Raw genomic sequence first — 23,719 nt, forward strand, 5'->3', positions numbered from 1 at the left:
TAATCATTGAATAAAAACACTATAAGAAGCCTAACCCCATGGAAATAAAGCGCGACAGAGTTTGAACTGAGAATATAATGGGAACACTGTCAATAGAGTCGATTCTTGAACTGAGAAGAATGAGAATTTGCTTTCCTCCTATTTACCGCAAAGAGAGTTCGGGGGTCACAACCAATGCGGGTGCAAGGGGATTTGTGAGATTTGTCGCGCTTTCTTCCATAAGCGTTAGGCTTCTTATAGTGTTTTTATTCAATGGTTACATGCATAGCACCATTTTATACTATGACAGCACCTATGGACAAAACGAATAGTTATGAGAAGCGTTGTGTAGCCTCTCATCTCAACATCAGTGTCGTCCAACGTAATTGGGACCACGTATGAAACAAACATTAAATAAATTCATTGGACTTTATTATAAACATTCCACTGATCGAAACATACTATGTAGAAAACTGCTTAAACGTAAGTGTGTTTGTAACGTGTGCAACAATAGATCATTTCGTAGGCACGTTCGCACTTGTCGGTCTTAGTGTCAACCTTTGCAGTGCAGAAGTCCACAATTTCGGTGGTTAATCTATCTATATACTGCACGACAAGCTCTTCGTTGGCGCTACCGTCATTGTTTATAAGCTTAAATCCGTTAAACACGCACCAAAGGTAGCATTTTAAATTCTCATCGTCGACCATCTCAACCGACTCCCAATATTTATTCGCGTACTCCTCCTTGACCCCCGTCGATTTTAGGCACTCCGGATGTTCTTTCTTCGTGCGCTCCTTCCATTCGTCCATAATTGCTCTGGTGGTTTTCTGAAATGGTGCGTTGCAAACCAAATGTGAATTATATGTTTTGCACTTACGTTACTTGAAAAGGCCAACACCGCAGAGATCAGCGCAGAAATGATGATTAGCACATTGAGTGTAGACATGTTGGCGAAAATTCCATGAGAGCGCGTTCAATTCGCTATATATACAGTGAAGTTTTTCCCACGAGGCAATTTAGTACCTACTCATGATTTTTGACAATAATAAAAATATTGCGATCATTCAACAATGAGCAATTTTATTCCAGTAAATATATTTACAGAACTCCCCAGTAAATAACTTTATTTTTTTTACGTCACACTTTGGCACTTACTTCTTCATTAATATTGATATCGCCCACGATTGCGTTAAAGCGATGTGCTGGTGACGCAGAGTAGGTAAATTATGCAGTCAAACGTGTGAACAACTGAATACTGATCTTCCCTGAGATGTGATCCTTGTTAGGTTTCTTCCGTTTTGTGCCGGTCTGTATGACAATTTCTGAAGCTCCGTCCGTCAGAACGCTTTACCAGAAATACATCGAGTTCCTTCCACACGGAATAAACGGTTAATTAAACTATAATAATAATAATAATAATAATATTTATTTTACATGCTACTACGCAAAAGCGCTTACATTCGTCTAAAAATATATAGTAGAGATTACAAACAACGTATATCAACTAACAACAAGCAAATAAATAAATAAACAAATCACTAACAATTAGAGATTACTAAACCCATCGTGAATACATTCAGTGGTGGAATAATATGCTTTATTAATAAGGTGTCTTTTAAGAATTTTTTTGATTTGCACTTTGTCAAGATTTTGAATATGTCTTGGGAGCATATTAAAAAATTTTTGTGCCTGATACGAATGGTGGTTTTGCGATTTGGTTAGTCTGCAGTATTGCGTTCGAATGTTGTCTTTATGCCTCGTATTATGATTATGATAGCTCGAGTGCGTTTGGAAATCCGCTTGGTTGGATTTAGCGTATAGAACACATTCATATACAGACACATCCACACTCGATAATCTCATTTTTCGTGAACACGTATTGTTACGTAACGAGATAATAATGTAAGGGTCCTGGAAGTGAGTAGGAGATGAAAAGCACAAACGACGGATTTAGGTTTAATCGTTTGTGCTCTGTGCTGGTTTGTGCCGTATAGAACTAACCATACAAAAATCAAGGCCAATTCAAAGTGCTCTTAATGAAGGAAAACATGCATATTTACATATCATATGATGCTAACATTTTACAAAACAGAACAATGTCTTGTTTATCCCATTTGAAAGTTATCCAATTCCGACTTAAAACCAAAACACAGTTTTCCCCAATAACTCATTTGCTTACATAACCATCAGCGCTATAACAACAATGGAAATCAATGTACCGGGTGACTAAGACAGTTCCTCGTCCATATCTCGGGAACCGTTTGTCGTCTGACTTAGGACTAAAAAAAAGTATTGGGTAAATCGGTTATGAAGAATCGTTGGAAAATATTTTCAAGTTCTAAAAATGACCACAAGAGGGCGTAACTGCCAACAACTTAAATTTTAAAATTGTATTTTCTATAATTTCGCATAATAAACTAAACATTCTTTTTTCACATTTTTAAAGAGAACCAGGTTATCTATCATTTTCGTAAAAACAAAAACTCAGTTATTTCAAAAGCAAAGATGGCGTGTGTGATGCTTTAACTTCTTAACCATTTAACCAATTGTAACAAATTCGGTATCGTTGAAAAGAGCATTCCTTGGGAAACCAGGACAACCAGAGAAATATAGTTAACTTAGTTGAATCTTTCTCCGCCAGGGGGCTAGTTTTGACACTATGATCCAAAATCCTAAAAAAATCAAATGGAATGATATGACCTTTTCTTCATGAAAAAGTAGCCAAATAACACCCAAAGAGGCCAGTGTTAACCGTTTTTCAAAATCTCGTCCCTAACCTCATATATTGGGAAAATAATGAGATTAATTAATTAATTAATAAAAATGCTTAAATTGTATCTTATTTGACGTATTTCCGGTATTTGTCGATGGCGCGAAAGATTGTTTGGAAAAGGACCCTACACTTTTAGGTAGGCCTTGGAAAATTAAACAAATGAAACACGATGCATTATAAAATAATAACAGCCGTAATTTGTAAATTATTCTGCTGTGTTTACATTCAGAAAGTGCAATTTTTTGAATTTGTAATCTTTTCTCAAATGCCGATTTCTGACCAAGAAGCATTTAATATGCTGGCGATATATTTTGAGTATTTTCAAAATGCGACCATCGCTGCCCACATCTTCTATTTGCGTTATCCGAATCGACCACAAACCATCGGCGCCAGCATATTAAATGCTTCTTAGTTAGAAATCGGCATTTTAGAAAAGATTACAAATTCAAAAAACTGCACTTTCTGAATGTAAATACAGCAGAATAATTTACAAATTACGGCTGTTATTATTTTATAATGGATCGTGTTTCATTTGTTTATTTTCCAAGGCCTACCTAAAAATGTAGGGTCCTTTTCTTTCGCGGCAGCGACAAATACCGGAAATACGTCAAATAAGATACAATTTAAGCATTTTTATTAATTAATTAATTAATCTCATTTTCCCAATATTTCAGGTTAGGAACGATATTTTGAAAAACGGTTTTCACTAGCCTCTTTGGATGTTATTTGGCTACTTTTTCATAAAGAAAAAGTCATATCATTCCATTTGATTTTTTAAACTTGATTTTGAACTAACATTAAAACTCAAAATTGAAACTCCAAAAGAAATCGAAAGTAACCCTCTTCGCTTTAATGTAATAGTTGTCTAAATACAGTACAAGTAAATTTCATTAATTGTTTCCGAGCATTAAATCGTCTGTAAGACGTTATCGTCAGCGGAAAGTGTCTACCGATAATAGAAACTACTTTAGAGTGATATTTTACAAAACATATATAATAAGTATAAATTGTGCACAACTCTTGTGCAGATAAAGCGCATTTTTTTAAAACCGAAATAGCTTTTTGTTTTGACATCACCAATCGATATATTTCTTGCAGACGTCTCAATCGCCCTTTGTGAGTACCCTCTTCCGACAATCCGTTCTTGAGGTGTAAGGGAATATACCCGATCACGATAAGAGGCCGAGGAGGAGGGCTATGGTTGATAGAAACTAATTCCTTTCGTTGAGACCTTTCATTAGAGTACAATGAAGGATCCAACTAGTTCCACCCCCTCCCCTTCAGGCCCCGTCACTCACTGATCTCGGAAAAGAGTCGCACGGGAAAGTTATAGTTTGTACAAACCAATTTATTTCGATGAGACCTTTCATTAGAATACCATGAAGTGTAGAAGGTAGAACATGTGTTAACCCCCCCCCCCCCCCCGTGGGAGCGCCCACCTTTTAGACAGCGAAATTTGATGGTCGTCGAAGTAGTTCGAAACGGCAGAAGTGGGTCCGGACGGACGGACGGACAAAACGCAAACAATTTGTTTGGCCGACCGTTGCTAAACGTTGTTTGCCAGCGTGGACGTAGAGAGGCGAGTCTAAGGGAGGGCTCGAGCTATGCCGAACTCGCCTTCGGCTCGCTCGCCATTGGTGTGCAAAAAAGTGTAGTGTTTGTTTGACCGTTGCTAAACGTCGTTTGCTACCGTGGACGTAGAGAGGCAAATCTAAGGGAGGGCCCGAGCTATGCCGAACTCGCCTTCGGTTCGCTCGCCGTTGGTGTGCAAAAAGTGTAGTGTTTGTTTGACCGTAGCTAAACGTCGGCGTCGTTTGCCACCGTGGACGTAGAGAGGCGAGTCTAAGGGAGGGTCCGAGCTATGCCGAACTCGCCTTCGGCTCCCTCGCCGTTGGTGTGCAAAAAAATGTAGTGTTTGTTTGACCGTTTCTAAACGTCGTTTGCCACCGTGGACGTAGAGAGGCGAGTCTAAAGGAGTGCCCGAGCTATGCCGAACTTGCCTTCGGCTCGCTCGCCATTGGTGTGCAAAAAAATGTAGTGTTTGTTTGACCGTTGCTAAACGTCGTTTGCCACCGTACCGTCCCACTACTATCCGTCGCCCTGCACCATAACTTTGCAAATGCATTTAATAAATTGGGGCTGAATTTAAGGGCCACTCACCAAAATAACACCACCAAATTAGTACATTAAAAAACAAGTTAGTGTGTAATCGAATCTTTAAAGCACGCCCAATGTGTTAAAGGTCAAACTGTCCCCAGCAGAAAAACCGAAACGGTCCAACGCAACTCGACTCGCAGCAGCTAACTATCTCACCCACGTTATCATAACCCGTCTGTGGATCTCCATTAAACCTACCAAAGATCTTCAATGGCATGAAGCCATCTCAATTAATCCCCAAGAGTTTTTAAAGGAAACGCACCATAAATGACACTTTCTTTCCACTCCTACCTGGACTAATTTAATCAAATTTAAATTAAATAAACCGCGCTGTCGGACTCCTTTCACTAAAATGTCGCATTAAAATATTATTCCGCACTATTGACCACAAAATTGTCATATGAGCTTCCAGTCTAGTCTTGTAGAGTTACTAGGGTCACAGAATTTAATTTCGCGGAATTTAAATCTTTGGCTATGGTTCGTATTTACCGTGATAGTTTCAAATTCGTAAGACGAACGAAGTTGAAGGTCGTCAATGTTTTAATGCGCGCGTTTAAACTTTACGCACTTATTTTACTTTCTCCGAAAATAAGACCCGCTCTCTATTATTAGTCTCACACCAAAATATAAGCCCACCATTCGCTACATTACGGGTAGTCCTGTCCCACTGTTAGACTTGAATTCTTTATTTACAAATAAAACTTACCCCACGGTAATTTACATATGGTTGACCTAACTTCGCGTACGGCTCAACGCGAAATCCCTTACGATCGCCTACGTAACACAACAACAACGAAATGTTAAGGCTACTATCGTCCAAAATTGCTTTCCTAACGATCAAATTGGCGAAAAGGAATCAATCCGACTGGCGGAATCGATTAGTATCCATTTTGGGGCGTATTTTTTTAAATTGAAGTTAGTGGGGAAGGCTTCCGTGAAAGGTAGCCAGATAAAAAACGCTGTATGTCGCGATGCAGTCCAAGAGTCGAGTGAATCATCTGTAATTTTGAGGTATATAATCTCGGTACTTAAACAATCGAAAAAATTGTGTTGAGCAGTGCGGTAGCTTTTTTAGAATAGAATTTTCGTGGAGATTTTTGCGATAGAACCCGCCGCCAGAGTCGACTTAGCTTTAGGCGACTAATTTAACACATATACTGTGTCAATTTGATCTATACGAGCGTTCAGTTTAAATGAAAAGTTGCATAAGGTAATAAATCACAGAAAAAGTCAAGCTGCCTCCCTGTGCAAGGCACAGGAGTTTCCAACCTTATCGAAATACGCTCGCAAAGCAGTCGGTGATCTAGCCTAATTCCCAGAAGGTTAGGGGTGGTGAATATTGTGTGATAAGGTAATCGCATTATTCCTATATTTGTATGCCAATCCATTAGCGTGCTATTAAGGGTCAAAAGAATTAAACCTATAGCTGGGTTCAACATCTTCTATTTCTTATGTTTACGGATTGTAATGTGGTATCGTGTAGGTAAATTAAAGAAGTGGCCACGATTCCATGTAAGGTCGCATTTTAAATACAAAATTTAACAAATTCACAAGGTATAGAGCCGATATAGAAGGCAGGAGAGATCCATTACCAAATCACTTAGGTTTCACGAACAAAAACGACCAAGTAGCGTAAAGACAGTGGCTGGGAATTCCGTTTTTCTAGTATTACGCAATCAACCCATCAGGCTAGTAAACACTTCCTAGTCGCTTCAGGCGTGTTAACGTCCTCAAATGCTTCAAACTCGATGCCGTGGGCCACGTTGTCCGTTCTGTTTGATTAATTATTTAGTTAATTTGCACAATTTGTATTAAAATCGCATCATCCGATAAGCACTTTAGTCTCATGAACAAACATGACTTTTTACAGCGATAAAAAAGTCACGGATGAAATCAACAACAAATCTTCTCACATAAATAACGCGTATTGTGCGATTTGTTTTCCATTACTGTCAAGATTTATTTCGCATCAATACGATCGCGACTGTATAGCGTGGTCCGAGACGAGTAAATTCGTTCAGCTTTGGCGTCACGCTCATTTCTGTTGTGAGGCTTGAACCATCCACTAAAAACGACCAATGGTAAGAGCGAAGGTAATCACGCGCCGAACTTCCGACAGATTTGCAGGCTGCACTTGAGTGGATATCGGACACACTGTATATCTAGCACCATTTAGGGGGCATGTGATCTCGGACGCTGAGGTATAAAAGCGTTCACTTTGAGGTAGCCATTGTGATCATGCTTCTCAAAGTTCTTCTGATTGTTGTCGTGGCCGTCCACGAATCTTCCTCTTTCACCTCATCTGTAAGTAGTGCATTGTTACAAATCGCGCTAAGGTGCGTATTTCAGAGTAGTATGCAGGAGGTGTTCGTCGCATGGAGGGAACGCACCAAAGACGATAGTCCGCGATGCCAGAGTTCGTCTGGCGCCACCGCCCAAGAGGTGGACGGTTTTTGGCAGAGGTACGAGTTTCCCAAAACCAAATCGTTTCAATGCTACCTCACATGCTTGATGAAGGCGTTCGACTTCTTGAGCGTCGGTGGCAACCTCGAAGGGGAGAAACTCGTTGAGGGTGTCGAAAAGATAACCAACAGTGCGAGCGATTATTGCATGGAGAAGACTAGGGGCATTACCGACGAGTGCCAAAAGGTGTCTGAGTACGCCTTTTGCGTAGTACACTCTACTACCGCGTTCCACAACTAAAGTGGACTTGAATTGTTAGATCCGTACCTGATATGAACCGATATGGATCCTTTATCCAATTGTTAGCACCTAAGTAGATAATGCTCGGTTTTCGCCAACTATGCTGTTTGTATGTAGTTGTAGTATGTGAAATTGTTTGAAGAAAATACATTCTTAAAGCTCCATCCACTTCGCACCCCCTCAAGCCCGTTTGAGCTCGGCAAAAATTAAGTCACTCGGTGGTGCAGAAGAGCAAAGGAAAGCTCGACAAATTCCGTAAAGCAAAATCCGCTGGAAAAGAATCACTCAAAGGGGAACCACGTGGAGGTAGCTGCTCGAAACGATGACTCGTGCAACCTAATCATTTGCACGACTACGATAAGAGAACTTAACTAACTACGTTAGTTCTATAGTTCATTTACCTTACGTTACCGCTGGGTATTTTGCAAGAGAGTCATAGTTACTCTCGCCCCAAATATTCTGTAGGAAGACACACGGGTTGGGACCGCCGCCGTTACACCAAGTGTGGTCTAAAACAGAGATTTTTTCGGGTATTCGGTTTTGGGCCGTATTTAGAGTATGGTTTAAGGAAGACCAGTTATGAGCCTCATTTTGTTATGAAATTTCGTTGAAGTCATTCATTGAAAGGAATTTTTGCTTGAGTATTAAATGGCACTAATTCGTGTAAATACAGGATATCCTGTCAACAAAATGTAACTATTTGAAAACCCAGTGGCAGGGATGTGTTTTTTTCTTTATTTAATTCCCCTTTAAAATTCGAAGCGAGGAGGGCGTTTTCAATATTTCCAGTAAGACAGGTGACTCACATTCACATACTGTGTAGGCTGAGAGGAACGAATCCCACCGAGCTGTTCAGTGTTCAGTCCCTAACGCAGACGGGGATGGGTCAGGGGAGTAAAAAGTAAAATGGGAGGATGCTCCAATTGGAGCAAGAAAGGTATAAGATAACTGGAACAAACAAAAGAAGAGGCTGAGAGAAGCGGATTTGAAAGAGAAGGAGAGAGTGAATTGATGGAAGGGGAAAACCTTGACGGAGTGAAGGGCCGAAAATGAGAAGGAGCAAAAAGAAAAAATGAAATGAAAAACGATGCAAGGAATTGGAAGATACAAGGGAGTAAATGAAGAGAAAAGAAAGGCAATGGGATAAGGAAAAAAACATGAACTGATGGAAAGAATAGCAAAAAGGAGAAAGACGGTAAGGAACAATATAACGTTAAGAGGAGAAAAATGGAGAAAATAAATTTAAAATTACGGAACTAACATGGGAAATTAACAGGAAAATTATGAAGGGTAAGGGGAAGCTAAAAGAAGCTAGGGCAACTTGACTTTACAGAGAAAAAAGACAAGTGAGAACACACAGGAGGAGAACGGTAGAGCAAAAGGCGGGGTTTGGAGGGAGAAACTAATATCAAAAAAGAGAACAGGGAGAGTGAGAGGAGGAGGGAAGAAAACAGAACAGAGCAACAGAAGAAAAGAGCCAAACAAAAGAAAAATTAGGATGAGTAACATGATGATATAGAATGTGGCGGGCGTAGCAAGCCGAAGACCACTTATTCCATTATAAAACAGTCTCCTTCTTCATGAATTGCCACATACATCGCCAATCACAATTAAACTTCATCTGCAACCTCTTTTCAGAACCACATGTCTATTAATTAAATTTCACCTAACGGTAAATCTTCTTATCGCAACGACCAGATATAACCTTTTTTAAATAACGCAAATTCTACCAGATGTGGGTTACTTCTAAATTGAATAACCCACAAAATGAAAAAATTACTAAAGCCAAACCAATTTCTAAAAAGAAAAACAAATACTAAAATACAAATGCAAATCAAACGATCACGCTTTGCGTTAAGTCGTAAAAATTCACCAAATTCACGCTTAAAAATTAAAATTACGTCACACACAGGGTAGCCCATCTTTATTGAAGGCGCTTAAGCGAAAATAACGTGTACATAGGTCGTAGGTCGTAGAAAACCAATTTGAGAAAAGGGATCACATAAACAGCAAGATCAAGAGCAAAAGCGGGTATATAAACAGGGGTAGGAAATAAGTTAACAGAATGGGGGGATGGGAGTGAAAATGGCGGGAGCCATAGACGCGTGGAAGTGGAGGAATAAAAAATGAGAGTGGCTATACGTGTATATCACAGAGAAGAAATGAAACAGTGAAAATATAAAATATAAAATATGATGATGAGAAGGAAGGGAATGGGGATAATATTGGAGGGGATAAAAGAAAATAAGTAGAGATGGGAAGAGGATAACAAGACAGACCAAGTACTGGAAGAAATAAAAAGTAGAGACGAAGATAGTATAGAAATCAGTCTAAAAGGAAGATAAAAAGATCAAGAAATTGGGAGATACAGTATGGATAAGAGACACTGTGGAAGCTGATAAAATGAGAATATGGGAACAGGAAGAAGAAACAGGTGAAAACACAGATGAGTGGAAAAAATGAGGGTATTAAAATAACAAAAACATGGAAACAGGTAAATGGAGGGGACGGAAGTGGTGGGAGAGAGAGTGTACATAAGAGAGAAACATGTACAAACCAATGACGGTGAAATAAATGGAGATATAGAGGAGAAAGGAGTTGAGAGAATAGGAAACGTTGAGGAAACGTAAAGAAAATGTCAAGAAATCAGGGAAATAAAATCAGAGAAGCCCTTTTGGAAGGTGATAAACAGAGGAAAACATAATGAGTTGGAGAGAAATACAAATAGTGGGCTGGGTACTAGGGAAATCATAAGAAAGAGGAGGTGACAGAGGAAGGTTGTTGGGAGGAAGTGGAAAGAGCCGAGAGAGCAAGAGAAAGGGTTGAACACCAATTAAAGACACTGAAGAATGTGGCAGAAAGGGATGAATGGATTTTCAACACAGATAGTATCAAGGAGAACATGAGGAAACTCATAAACAAGATATGGAACGGAGGAGGACTACCGGAAAAATTTAAGGGAGTGGTAGTAGTTGCGATTCACAAAAGAGGTGCCAAAGGGGAGAGAGAAGGATGTACTACACAAACTGGAAAAAAGTGCGGAAAAGTGAAGTTAAAGGCACTTTGACAGAGAAGAAAAGGATAAAGTACGGAAAATGATGGAGGATGGGGAAATATATACCAATCAAAGTGGAGGAATCGGTGTGAGAAGAAGGAAGTCATGGTCCACGGTATACGGGGACGACGCAGTAATAAGAGGTGAAAACACACATAAAGGAAATGATGAGAACGATGGAGAGACACTGGAAAAGAGAGGACATGGAAAATCTAAGATGAGATTTGGTAATGGGAGAGGAAGGAAAAGTGAAATAGAACGGAAGTGAAAGGAGGAAATGGTAGAGTAAGTATGAGAATCCCAGTACTTAGGATACCAGATAAAACGAAGTATTGGGGCAAATTAACCTGAAGGGAAAAAAGGGAAAAGTAGCTAATGAGACAGGTATAGGGAATATGAGTGAGTAAATTAAAAAAATTTGCGGTGGCTAGCACAGATCCCACCCGCACGGCGATTCTGCCCTTTTATGTCTAAGAATATGTACCAGAAAATGAGAGTACAAGTAGACAGACCGACACACCGACAAACCGACAGACCCATCGACATCATCGAGATTTTGTCTGATTCAGATTCCTGGTGCGTCAAAACGTGCATTTCCGTAAATAAAATAGTTCGGAACAAGAAAGCACATTTTTGATGCGATGGCGAGAAGGGTGCTACAGGTGGGATGGAAATGTGGGGATGAAGGGAATGGGATGAATTATAAGGGATACAAAGAAGATACTACAAGTGGGTATTAGGAGGAACCAAGATGGAGAAGGAGAAGGTGAATTGGATGGTCAGAGGTTGAAAGGAGAAGAGAAATAGAAGAAAGGACGAACGCTGAAAGGGACAAAGATATAGGTACAAATGCAACTATAGAGAAAGAGGAAACAGATCACCCGCACGTTAGTAAGGGAGGTATTGCATTGGGGTAACAAATTAGTCCCCACTGTTCCCTTTGTAACAAGCGCCTATGTATCAAATTTCTTTTAAATGCTTCCATAAATAAAAAAATTGGCACTGCGCATGCGCAAAACCAAATTTTGAAACTGGCGTTTGATTTTCCTTTATTCCAAGTGTATAAAATTGCGTTTAAATGCTTCCATTTTTCCATTCTTAGAGATAAAGAACTAGTGGCGTCTCAACGAACGGGCGGACGGACGGATGGAAGGACAAAGTGGCCACAATAGCGCATTTTTTTATTTTTGTGGAAATGCGCTAAAAACTAATGTTGGTTCCACCAACTACTACCGAATTTTTGCAATTCCACCAAACATAATTTATTAAAAAATTTGATCCTCTAATTTCTACAACCTAATTGTTTGTGAACTCAAGTGATCGAAACTCAACTCTACCTATCACCTTAAAAATCGAAAAAATAGATCCAAATTTAGAGCTACCGTAACAGAATGGGCGCGGGAGCGGAAGGTAAAGGAAGCAAGAGCTATAACAGAAAACGTGAAGTAAGAGGGATACGAAGCGGAAGTAACAATGGAGTGAAAGACGAGATCGAAACTTGGAAATTGGAAGGTAATAAAAAAGAAAACCAAGATCTGGCACCAACAATAAAATGAACCGAGATTTAAAAAAGTAGCCCCATGCAGAATTAGGATAATCGGAACAAAAACAGATACGGAATTAAGATTTGGAACCAGAACAGGGACTGTGACTGGAGCGACAGAGCAGGAACGTGAAAAATATCTGAAGCGCTTCTAATAAATCAAGACTCAGTTTTGTGACCAAATCCTGACGATCGTATCCTTTTTGGGGTTCTTCAATTTTCAGGTCAAAATATCTTTTTTTGGTCGATCTGTAACAATTTTTATGGTTCCATCATATCAGTGTTGTTATTGGCGGAGGAGGATAACTTCCATGCAAGTACGAGAATATACAAAATAACAATCTAATACTAGGTACCATTTTGGTTGCTACCGAAGTAGTGATAATCTTACTGTACATACAGGGGCAGCAGTTGCCTCAACAAAAGTCGTCCAGAGTGAATACACAGCAATGTTCTTATACAGGGTGTTCATTTGAAAACCTCCCACCACGGATTTGTCGAAGACTACTTCACCCTCTTTCACCGTCTGCCCTCCAGGATCATTTTCTTAAAAGCTTTAAATGACGAGTGGTATCGAGTAATAGCTTGTTTGAAAGGTCTTTAAAGTCCTTTATTTTTGATTTTTTTAAATCGGTCAATTCGTTTTCGAGAAAATTAGAAACATCTTTATTTAAATTCATTTGTTCAGATAGAAAATAAATACAAACGAAAATATCTCTTATTTTATTGTTATGGGAAAGAAAGAATTTAATTTACTGTCAGTGGTTTTCGATAAATCCGTGGTAGAAAATTTTCAAATGAACACCCTGTATTTGAGCGTAGTTCTAGAAATCTCCTTAGAGATAGATGTGCCTGTAGTGCAGACAACAATAGATCAGTTCGTAGGCACGGTCGCACTTGCCGGTCGTAGTGTCAACCTTTGCGGAGCAGAAGTCCACAATATCGGTGGTTACCCTATCCATTTTTTGCACCATAATCTCCTCGTTGGCGCTACCGTCATTGCTTATAAGCTTGAATGCTTTAAACACGCACCAAAGGTAGCATTTGAAATTCTCATCGTCCGTCATCTGAAGCGATTCCCAATATTGATTCACGTACTCTTCTTTGACCCCCGTCGATTTCAGGCACTCTGGATGTTCTTGCTTCGTGCGTTCTCTCCATTCGTCCAAAATCAATCTTGTGGTTCTCTGAAACAGCGCTCAGCGGAGTTGAATTGCGCGGTTCAGTTTGTACTTACATTGGATGAAAAGGCGAAAACCGCAGAGATCGCCGCAGAAATGATGAGGAGCTCCTTAAGAATGGACATGATCGTTAAGAATGTTGTTGAGAGTTTGTCGGAGTTTTTACAAGGTTGGCATAATAAAGTAGTATTTGAAAGGTCTTTTAAGAAATTGTTATTTATTTACATATGAATAATTATGGTAAATCAATGTGTGGGAGTAAAATGTTTACGTCGAGGCCGCCGAAATTTCGAAACGAGTTACGATAATTATTGATCGTGATAAGGGAAGAAATGCAAAAAATTTTATGTACATCTGGCCAACTAAAGTGTATCGAAGAACCTATCCATCGTAGAAGCTTGCGGAAAAAAAGTTATTACTAAAACGGTCAATAGAAAAAACCTGGAAAATATTTTCAAGTTACTGAAATGGCCGCTAGAGGGCGTAACTGAAATCTTGAATCTAAAGAGTGATGTTTCTGTGCAACCCGCTATATTAACCTAACGAAAAAATCCCTGGTCGTGGATAATCTAAACCTTTTTCGGAAATTTTCGCTGAATGTCTAAAAATAAAGTTGTGATAGTATTCAAAACAGTTGCCGTAAAAGTCACCCTATATCTTCGAAACGGCTGAACCGATTTTAACAAACTAGGGCTCGTTGAAAACAGCTATTCTTAGGCTACAAATATTCTAATATTTGAAGTTTTGTTAGTTTGACATGACGCCGTTAGAGGGGCTTTTTTCGACATTACGACAGAAATCGTTAAATTTCTCAAAAAAATAAAATGCAATTTTTTTTTGAAAAAATAACTAAATGATACCTGAACCAGCTCGCGAGAACCGATCTTAGTTGGTTACCCTGTACAGGGTGAGTCAACGATTGCGCGGAGTAACCTAATGCCTTGAAGGTAAGATTTTTCGATAGAGTGCTTTTGTATTATGCTATGGTTGAATATTCTCGACATTTTAAAAGTATTTGGAATTATACAGGGTGCGCTTACAAAGTAGCGCGCCAAAATGGTACATTTTTTTAAATAGAACGCCCTGTATTTGAATGCATTTTTGAATTCTACGTGTAATTGTACCTCTTTTTTATTATATGGTTAATATCCGAAAAGCTAGTAGTTTTAAAGATACCTAATTCGATTTTTAAGAAAAATTGGGCATTTGCAAGCGTCAGTGTATTGTCAAAATTATTACTTAAATTTTGATTCCAGGTTTTATATCTTTTATCCTGGGTTAAGTAAAAGTCGAATAAATACATCTACTATGAAACTTAAAAAAAAATAGATTACAGGGTGTTTTTTTGGTAGGCCCAAAGTTGCAAAACTTCATATTAAAAAATTTCACATTTTTGTTAAATGGAATACCTTGTATATATTTTTCTGTCATCTTTTAGCTCCTCCAAAAACCTTCAACTTTTGATAATAATGTCCTATACCTATCTCTGATATTTCTCACTATATCTTGGTTTTTCTGGTTTTTATATTCTAATCATAAATAAATCATATTTTTATTAATTCATTTTCCGAATTAAGTCTAAAAACTGGAGAATAATTTGATAGTAAAAACATAAACAAATATCTTGGTTTTCCTAGTTTTTATATTTTGATCTGAAATAAGTTCTAATTTACATAATAACGAGGTGAGTATTAAAAAAAATGAAACTAATATCACTGACTGAATGACATTAGGAGTTAAATTAAATTTGCTTTGTAGTCAAATGTTTTTACTTATTCTCCAATTTTTGGACCAAAAAAACACCCTGTATGCTATTTTTTTAATGTTTCATGTAGATGTATTTATTTGACTTTTACTTAACCCAGGATAAAAGATATAGCACCTGGAATTAAAATTTAAGTAATAATTTTGACAATATACTGACGCGACGCTTGCAAATGCCTAATTTTTCTTAAAAATCTAATTATCTTTAAAACTACTAGCTTTTCGGATATTAACCATATAATAAAAAAGTCGTAAAATTACACGTAGAATTCAAATACTGGGGGTTCTATTTAAAAAAATGTACCATTTTGGCGCCCTACTTTGTGGGCGCACCTGCACCTTGTATAATTTCAAATATTTTTAAAATGTGGAGAATATTCAACCATATCATAATACAAAAGCACTCTATCTAAAAATCTTATCTTCAAGGCATTAAGCTACTCCGCGCAATCGTTGACTCACCCTGTACAGATGCAATAAACGACGATTGACTGAAACAAACACTTCTTACAGAATTATTTTTAGATAAAGAGGCAGAACCGTGTAGACAAACTTTCTTCTTTATTTTTCTTTAAATCACCAGCAGTGGTTCCATGACTGTTGACATAGTTGAAATTTGCAACTCGGTTACAAACTTTAAATTTAACAAAGACGAAACTTTAAAATTGACGCAACATCTTCTTCTCTATAACTTGGAACTAATTCCCTGAACACCAACTTAGGAAAACTATTCCTGTAGTTTTATTCTTCATTTAAAGACTTCCTAACATCGGTTGACTACCGGAAAAAATGCGTATTTGAATTTACACGCAACGGACTGTTACGTACCGGGTGACCCAATAAGACCGTTCCTTGGCCATATCTCGAGAACCGTTCGTCATCTGACTGGGTAAATCGGTGATGAAGAATCGCTGGAAAATGTTTTCAAGTTCTAAAAATGACCAACAGAGTGCGTAACTGCCATCTGAAATTTGAGAATGGCATTTTCTTTAAATTTCGCATAATAAACTAAAAAATTTTTTTCAAGAAATTAGACCGACCAAAACTTTAATTTAAGGTTGAGTTTTGCAATAACCCCATAAAGTGCTGAAAGCCTGATTTAAATATAAATCGCTTGTTTACACAGTTGTATCAAGCTGTAAAACTTTTAATGACGCATTCTTTGCAAAAAAACCTCTACGTACTGCGTATATAAATGCGGTGCTTCAAAACGAAAATTATCTTTTTGTAGCCAACATGACTAGGTCAGCAATCCTAATTTTAATCGTCATCATCCCCTCAACGGTGCTTGCCTACAGCTCTTCCGTAAGCCAGTGTTACCTATTACGTACGTTTCTTAGCTTTTGCCTTAGATAACTGTAAAACAACTGATGGACGCCTGGCGCACAAAAGCTACAAGCGAACATCCCGAATGCATGACCATATCGGGTGCTAACCAAGAGGAGGTCGACCTGTATTGGTTCAAGTATCGCGGCACGGACACCCGCACCTTTAAGTGTTACCTCGCGTGCATACTTCAACGATTCCAATTGGTTTTCGAAGATGGCAGTTTGAATGAGGATGCTATCGTCCACATCGACAAGGTGACGAACGACATGATTAAGGACTGTCACAGAAATTACGTGCACCCAGACCTGTGTCAACTGTCTTTCGATTTCGCCACTTGTATCATGAAAGATTTGCAAAATTGATCGTGTAACTAATCTTCAAATCTTGTAATAAACAATAGTTCTTCAGGTATTCAAGAAACTGTTCTAATATATTTTCCAAAAATTGTTATACACGGTCTTCCGTCCTTCCTAGCGATTCTTCATACGAAACCCTGTCAGAAATGGATTTTGGAAACCCAGGAAGCCTCTGCGAACCTCTTTAAGAATGAGTGGATTTGGTCTTCGAGCCTGGAAAAGCATCTCTAGGGATTGGAATCTTCTTTATTAACTCGTGCAGGGATGGTGTTTTGTTTGGGATCTTTAGGGACCGCTTGAGTAATAACAAATTTGACTCCGCGCCCATGTTCGGGGTATTATTTTGGTTACTAATGGACCCCAAGGGGTGGTTTCGATCCCTTGATTGGTGCCAGACAGTCGTGGGTGGTGTCATGCAATCTTCTTATGGAGTGTGCCGGTTCTTCTTCAACTTTGGGAAAATCTAAATTCCTACCATTAGCTTTTCTTTGTTGATCGACTTTGCATCTTCTGCGTTGCTGATACTGTCGAAAAGGATTGGTCACCGACGATAAGGGATGAATGCGGATCTGACGCATTATTTCCATAAAAATGATACTGATTCCAGAATTTTCTAGAAGATAGTGCTTGCAGTATTGCCTCAGGAACCTCAGGCTGGTTGGCCAAAAGTCAAAATCTGTAACAGTTTGAAGTATTTGAATTGTTTAGGAATGTTAATATACAGTGCGTTCGAGATAAGAGGGTCACCTCAATATCTCTTTTATTTGGGAGATATCGTTGAAAAGCAGGTTGAAAAGAGAATTTTTTTAGCAATAAAAATCAAGCAAAATATGGTTAATTCAGTTGAATCCTTCTCCGCCAGGGGGCTAGTTTTGACACTATGATCCAAAATCCTAAAAAAATCAAAAAAATTAAACGGAATGATATGATTTTTTCTTTATGACAAAGTAGCCAAATAACATCCAAAGAGGCCTGTGAAAACCGTTTTTCAAAATCTCGTGCCTAACCTCAAATATTGGGAAAATGAGATATTAATCTCATTTTCCCAATATTTGAGAATATTAATTATTTAAATGCTTAAATTGTATCTTAAATTTACTTTTGACCTATTTCCGGTATTTGTCGATGGCGCGAAAGAATGTTTGGAAAAGCACTCTACACTTTTAGGCAGGCTTTGGAAAATTAAACAAATGAAACACGATGCATTATAAAATAATATCAGACGTAATTTGTAAATTATTCTGCTGTGTTTACATTCAGAAAGTGCAGTTTTTTGAATTTGCAATCTTTTCTAAAATGCCGATTTCAAACCAAGAAGTATTTAATATGCTGGCGATATATTTGAGTGTTTTCAAAATGCGACCGTCGCTACCCGCATCTTCTATTTGCGTTATCCGAATCAACCACGAACCATCGCCGCCAGCATATTAAATGCTTCTTGGTTAGAAATCGGCATTTTAGAAAAGATTGCAAATTCAACAAACTGTACTTTCGGAGTGTAAACACAGCAGAATAATTTACAAATTAAGGCTATTATTATTTTATAATGCATCGTGTTTCATTTGTTTAATTTTCCAAGGCCTACCTAAAAGTGTAGGGTCCTTTTCCAAACAATCTTTCGCGCCATCGATAAATACCGGAAATACGTCAAATAAGATACAATTTAAGCATTTTTAATTATTAATTAATTAATCTCATTTTCCCAATATTTGAGGTTAGGAACGAGATTTTCAAAAACGGTTTTTGCTGGCCTCTTTGGGTGTTATTTGGCTACTTTTTCATAAAGAAAAAGTCATATCATTCCATTTGATTTTTTTGACTTTTTTGGGATTTTGCATCATAATGTCAAAACTAGCCCCCTGCCGGAAAAGGATTTAACTAAATTAACTATACTTTGGTTGATCCTTGTTGCCCAAGGAATGCTCTTTTCAACTATACCAAATTTGTTACAATCGGTCAAACACTTAAGAAGTTAAAGTTGGTTATTGCAAAAACAATTGAACGCCCCACACCATCTTTGTTTTTGAAATAACTGAGTTTTTGTTTTTGTTTTTGACGAAAATGATAGATAAACTGGTTCTCTTTAAAAATGTGAAAGAAGAATGTTTAGTTTATTATGCGAAATTTAAGATGCCCTCTGGTGGTCATTTTTAGAACTTGAAAATATTTTCCAACGATTCTTCATGACCGATTTACCCAATAATATTTTATACCCCTAAGTCATACGACGAACGGTTCCCGAGATATGGCCAAGGTACAGTCTTATTGGGTCACCCGGTACATGGTTGAATAAAATTGAGAAATTCGGGATTCAATATTTGCAAAACATGAAATCTAGCACGCCGTGTGCTATCAAGAGCGGTGTCTGTAATGTTACATGTGTAGATCGTATCGCGCAACAAAAGTGGCATCGATTTTCGGTTAAACCGGAAGTGATACCGGAATTTTCAATATACCACCGGATAGATCGTAATGTCACATATAAAATTATATTTGACCATTTTTTTGTATTTCGCCAAATAAAAAAGATAACTATAAATAAAAAAGTTGCCATGCCGCAGTCATGTAAACCTCTCATTTTTACAATATGCGATATGCTTGTCTTACAAGTGTGTGAGTACACATCTCTAGAAATAAAAAAAGTTGACTTTGCGCACATTCGCACGACTGATTTCTACAATGAGCGATATGCTTGTCTGTATTAGAAGCATCTGTGACTAAAATTTCAAAAAATCTCTATAAACATGAAAGGTGACATTGCGCAGACTGCGCATGCGCATATGAATCATCCAGATTTTTCTTGGTTGAGTTGCCAGAGCTATTAGCAACCGAATGCAAAAAAACGAACTAAATATCTTGAAATGTGTAAGCAGTAGTTAAGGCCTCGGGCGGACGGACGGACGGACGAAGTAAGGGACTATCGCCTTCCATATATTGATAAATATATTCAACGGAAGGCTAACTGGTGAACGGAGAAAACAATTAAAGGAAAAATGGTTGAGGTCTCTGGTCTGGAATACACAAGAATAAGATTTCTGGTCAGTTAGTAATCTCGGGAAAAAGTGTGCATGTGAAATATTTTTTATTGGGGACAAGGAGGACCACAAACAGAAAGGTTTATAAGAAGGAATTTCACTTTAAAGAGATGGGACGACAGCATGCGACATCTAACGTGGGGATTTCACAACACCTATTACAGGAAATTACAAATAAAATACGTACGTTACAGAGGTTTCTACAAGCCTTTTGTCTGCCATATAACACCTGGAATTGTGGTTAATGTCCGTTCCAACATCGACGTCGAAGTGATAAATCGTGAGATTTCCTTTAGTGTTGCTCATAGGGATTTACGCGTAAATTTGAGACCCATATGTTATACGTTATAGAAATACTAGTAATCTGAAATTGCGCACACTGATAAATACGGTTTCAACAAAAATTTCAAATAGAAGCCGAGGAAAAAATATTTACACGTTTTTCTAGAGACAAGTAAAAACCGCCGGCAGAAACTGACAAGTTGATAGAGCGTGAAATAAGAGTCGTCCTTATCTTAACAGATTTAAATGAAATTCATAAATTACCAAATTCAGGAATGGCTTTTAGCTTTCAGACGTTACGATGCAGGAATAACACGATAGAGCGAATGTAATGCCGAAAACCCGAAAGTTCGGCGATATTCCGTTGCCGAACAGCCGACGGTTAGTGAAACAATAAGATCCCTTTGAGAATCAAAAATGCCCTAAAAACCCACGGTCTACCAACCAATTTAAGGTCCTTTATAAATTAATTAATAACTCATTGCACATAAATAAATCACGTATTAAAATTTATGTTAGCAAAAAAGGCCTGCTGAACCACTTTGATAATGAAATATTGAACTGTGTTCAAAATATGGCCAATGAAAGTTATCAAAACTGAACAAAACCAAAAAAAAAGGAAACCGTATTATATCTCATTTCGAAAAATTTCAAGATTAGATACCAATTTAGTAGACATCCTTACAAAACCCGTGAGCAAAGACCCTTTTTGTCAATCCAAATTAGGATCTAGTATTGCAAAAAGTAAAAATTTTATTATAAACAAAGGGGGCTGATCGGCTATTGGTTACAAAGGGACGCCAGTCTCCAAAATTGCGTTGGTTCCTTTGATAGCCTAATATAAATAGAAAAGCGCACAGCGAGTCGAAGAGACTTGTGGCGTGTAGGGAATGCAACACGATCGCAGGAACCCGCAATACCAGAATCCCGCATGTAGATGACGCGGATAACGGATTATGGATGGAGCCATACAAGATTAGTCACCGGCGACAAGAAACAAAGGCGGATTTGACGAACTTGTTCCGGGAAATACAAAACGTTTTGTTCGAGTGTATTCGGTTAACGGGACAAAACTTTTTATTTCCCATTGTATTTCAAAGTTTGCGGGTTCCCAAGGGATTAACACCTAACGATCTTGCAAATACCGGGATGCTGAGGGGTTGCATTCCCTACTGACGTCTTTGAAGGTGTTCACACAATTTACACATTATGGCTCCATCCATAGTAGAAAAATGTCAAATAATTAAGTCAACGTTAATATAACATTATGATCAGATAGGATGCAAAAAAGGTGACCACGCAGGTTCCTATTATTTTATTTTGATGAAACGAAGGTAGATATAGAAGGCCGAACCTGGCTCAGTTCAAGGTCGTTCGCCTCCTAGTGGTGACCCTGGAAATTAGATCAAGGTGAAAGTCACGCGCCACGTAGGCGATGACCTTGGAAAGTAGGTCGCGGTAAATTCCAAAGGGCAAGCTGTACTGATCGTATTACATTTTTGGCGTGTGAATTTACATTTGCAAGGTCATACAAGCTCAATAGTCTCAATAATTGATGTAGTGTTAAATTCTATTTTCAAGGGCATTCAAGGTCATTGACCCCATTGTGTTAAATTACATGTTCGAGGTCATCCCAAGTCAATGACTTCAATTGTGGTGTCAAATAATTTTTCAATGCGATCTAAGGTTAATCGCTTCAATTGTGGTGTCAGAATTCATTTTCAATATCATCCAATGTGAATGACCCATTTCTGTGGTCCGAATGTCTTTGATCCCATTTTTGAGTACATTTCTAACTTTGTATGCCATTGAAATTGTACACTTAAATTTCAAGGTCACCGTTCACGTGACACGCGACCTTCACTTTGACCTAATTGCCAATATCACCCCCAACTCGGCACACGACTTTTACCTGGACTTAATTTGCAAGGTCAGCGCCACGCGGTACGCCACCTTGACATACTTTCCAAGGTCACCGCCAGGTGAGGAGCTGCCTTGAACTGAGCCGGGTTCGGTCTTCTATATCTATTGACGCGATTGAGTGATTACTAGATAAAGAGAGACTGTTTGTAACCAGATTTTTAGGTCAAAGTATACCAAAAGAAGAACTCATAAGGTAAGTCCGTACCATACCCATTTGTTTGAGATAGCAGATGCAAACATTTTGAAATTTCTTAAAATAATCCCTAAGCATGCCAAATTTGCCGCTCCAACTGGAGACTCCCAAAAAAGGTCTGCATTACGCACTACGGCAGGGATTCACCCACTAAAGTTAACACGTCATAAGCAAAAAACACACTACCCCTTCTACTAACACCTCATTGTTGCATCCACAATCTGTACCCATTCGTAATTGTAGCGGAAGCCCGCAGCCGGACGGTGCCAGATCGTGAAACCGATGTGGACTTCAATGAATTTTGAATATCTTGGCATGATAAAAATTGAATTTAATTATTGCGTGGTTATGGTTCTCGGTAATTGTAACGATTTATTTCTTCCATTACGAAGAATTATTATAGTTTAAGATTAACTACTTGTCGAAAAACCCCCGTAACATTTGAAGCCATTTGATAGATGACCTATTGATGGAATTTTACCACTCAATTACCGCGCAGAACGTCGTAAGTACCGCCATATTGCATTTAAGTAATTTATGATCGATTTTCAAACGTCAATGGTGTTGGAGACCAGAGTTGGTCAATTAAGTATCGTACCTGGTGTGAAATCAGATTATGAGTAGGGCGAAGCCCTTCAGGCATTAATTAACTAATTACAGACTGGACACTGCGGCTTGGGAAGTCTTTCTTTTTTATTGTTTTCAAGTTTTGACCCGAGAACTGAGCTCACTTCTTGGCATCAACGTCTAACTTTATTCAAGGTAAGAGATGCCTTACGTGTTTTATTGTACTTGGCCATATACGTGCGAATTTTTGCCGTGACATTTACTTGACATTATTTTATTCTTTTGGGGGAAGTTAATCGGGAGTTTAACGTACACGTTTGGGGTAACACTTTCGACGCAAATACACGTTTTGAAGCACCAGGAATCCGAATCAAACAAAATCTCAATGATGTCGGTCTGTCATTCTGTCAGTCTATCGGTCTGTCGGTCCGTCTGTGCTCTCATTTCCGGCTAAACGGCTGAACCGGTTAGAACCAAAGGGCAGAATCACGCATGCGCAGGTGTGCGTGTGGTATCTGCGCTAGCCACAGCAAAATTTTTATTAACTTTTTCCTGTATTAACCTAAAAGAAGAAGTTTCTACCACGCAAGATCGAATGTTTTTGTCCAATGCATGCATTTAAGACCAGTTTATCCTTTGCTACGAATTTTAACTCAAAAACCGAGTCGCTTTTTTTGTTATTGCTGCATATGCGCTGGAATAACTGTAAAGAATCTTCCTTTGCGCAAAAAAATACGACACCGGAACGTTTAATTTATTTGTCCCCGACTGAAACAGATAAAACCAATTAAAACAACCGGCAGTCCGTTGACAGATCTCCTAAAGCTATTATGAGAGCAATACTCGATAAAATTTAAATACGCAGAGCAAAAATATAA

General features: G+C 38.3%; 4 protein-coding genes across 4 annotated transcripts; 2 read left to right on the top strand and 2 right to left on the bottom strand.

Annotated features, from left to right (window-relative positions):
- Positions 1–394: 394 nt before the first annotated feature.
- On the bottom strand, positions 395–1,049 carry LOC116180972 (general odorant-binding protein 69a-like). Its single transcript, XM_031501167.1, has 2 exons — positions 858–1,049; positions 395–807 (listed from the first exon to the last, which is right to left on the bottom strand). Exons 1-2 carry the CDS (start codon positions 924–926, stop codon positions 457–459), a joined length of 420 nt encoding a protein of 139 aa, XP_031357027.1. The 5' UTR covers positions 927–1,049; the 3' UTR covers positions 395–456.
- Positions 1,050–7,067: 6,018 nt separating this feature from the next.
- LOC116181130 lies at positions 7,068–7,769 on the top strand. The gene is made up of 2 exons (XM_031501407.1): positions 7,068–7,214; positions 7,260–7,769. Exons 1-2 carry the CDS (start codon positions 7,149–7,151, stop codon positions 7,611–7,613), a joined length of 420 nt encoding a protein of 139 aa, XP_031357267.1. The 5' UTR covers positions 7,068–7,148; the 3' UTR covers positions 7,614–7,769.
- Positions 7,770–12,932: 5,163 nt separating this feature from the next.
- Positions 12,933–13,528, bottom strand: LOC116179948 (general odorant-binding protein 69a-like). The gene is made up of 2 exons (XM_031499764.1): positions 13,449–13,528; positions 12,933–13,398 (listed from the first exon to the last, which is right to left on the bottom strand). The coding sequence occupies exons 1-2, from the start codon at positions 13,515–13,517 to the stop codon at positions 13,048–13,050; spliced, it is 420 nt and encodes a 139-aa protein (XP_031355624.1). The 5' UTR covers positions 13,518–13,528; the 3' UTR covers positions 12,933–13,047.
- A 2,864-nt stretch (positions 13,529–16,392) lies between these two features.
- On the top strand, positions 16,393–16,923 carry LOC116181182. The gene is made up of 2 exons (XM_031501464.1): positions 16,393–16,461; positions 16,509–16,923. The coding sequence occupies exons 1-2, from the start codon at positions 16,393–16,395 to the stop codon at positions 16,845–16,847; spliced, it is 408 nt and encodes a 135-aa protein (XP_031357324.1). The 3' UTR covers positions 16,848–16,923.
- The last annotated feature ends 6,796 nt before the right edge of the window (positions 16,924–23,719 follow it).

Source organism: Photinus pyralis, unplaced genomic scaffold (assembly GCF_008802855.1).
Source record: "Photinus pyralis isolate 1611_PpyrPB1 unplaced genomic scaffold, Ppyr1.3 Ppyr1.4_LG9, whole genome shotgun sequence".
Classification (NCBI taxonomy): Eukaryota; Metazoa; Arthropoda; class Insecta; order Coleoptera; family Lampyridae; genus Photinus; species Photinus pyralis.

Bases quoted from the DNA above. Each gene is read 5' to 3' on its own strand.
- LOC116180972 (XM_031501167.1), bottom strand. From the start codon at position 926: ATGTCTACACTCAATGTGCTAATCATCATTTCTGCGCTGATCTCTGCG. The intron at 808-857 runs GTAAGTGCAAAA...GCACCATTTCAG, and splicing joins TGTTGGCCTTTTCAAGTAAC to AAAACCACCAGAGCAATTAT.
- LOC116181130 (XM_031501407.1), top strand. From the start codon at position 7,149: ATGCTTCTCAAAGTTCTTCTGATTGTTGTCGTGGCCGTCCACGAATCT. The intron at 7,215-7,259 runs GTAAGTAGTGCA...TGCGTATTTCAG, and splicing joins CTTCCTCTTTCACCTCATCT to AGTAGTATGCAGGAGGTGTT.
- LOC116179948 (XM_031499764.1), bottom strand. From the start codon at position 13,517: ATGTCCATTCTTAAGGAGCTCCTCATCATTTCTGCGGCGATCTCTGCG. The intron at 13,399-13,448 runs GTAAGTACAAAC...GCGCTGTTTCAG, and splicing joins TTTTCGCCTTTTCATCCAAT to AGAACCACAAGATTGATTTT.
- LOC116181182 (XM_031501464.1), top strand. From the start codon at position 16,393: ATGACTAGGTCAGCAATCCTAATTTTAATCGTCATCATCCCCTCAACG. The intron at 16,462-16,508 runs GTAAGCCAGTGT...CTTTTGCCTTAG, and splicing joins TGCTTGCCTACAGCTCTTCC to ATAACTGTAAAACAACTGAT.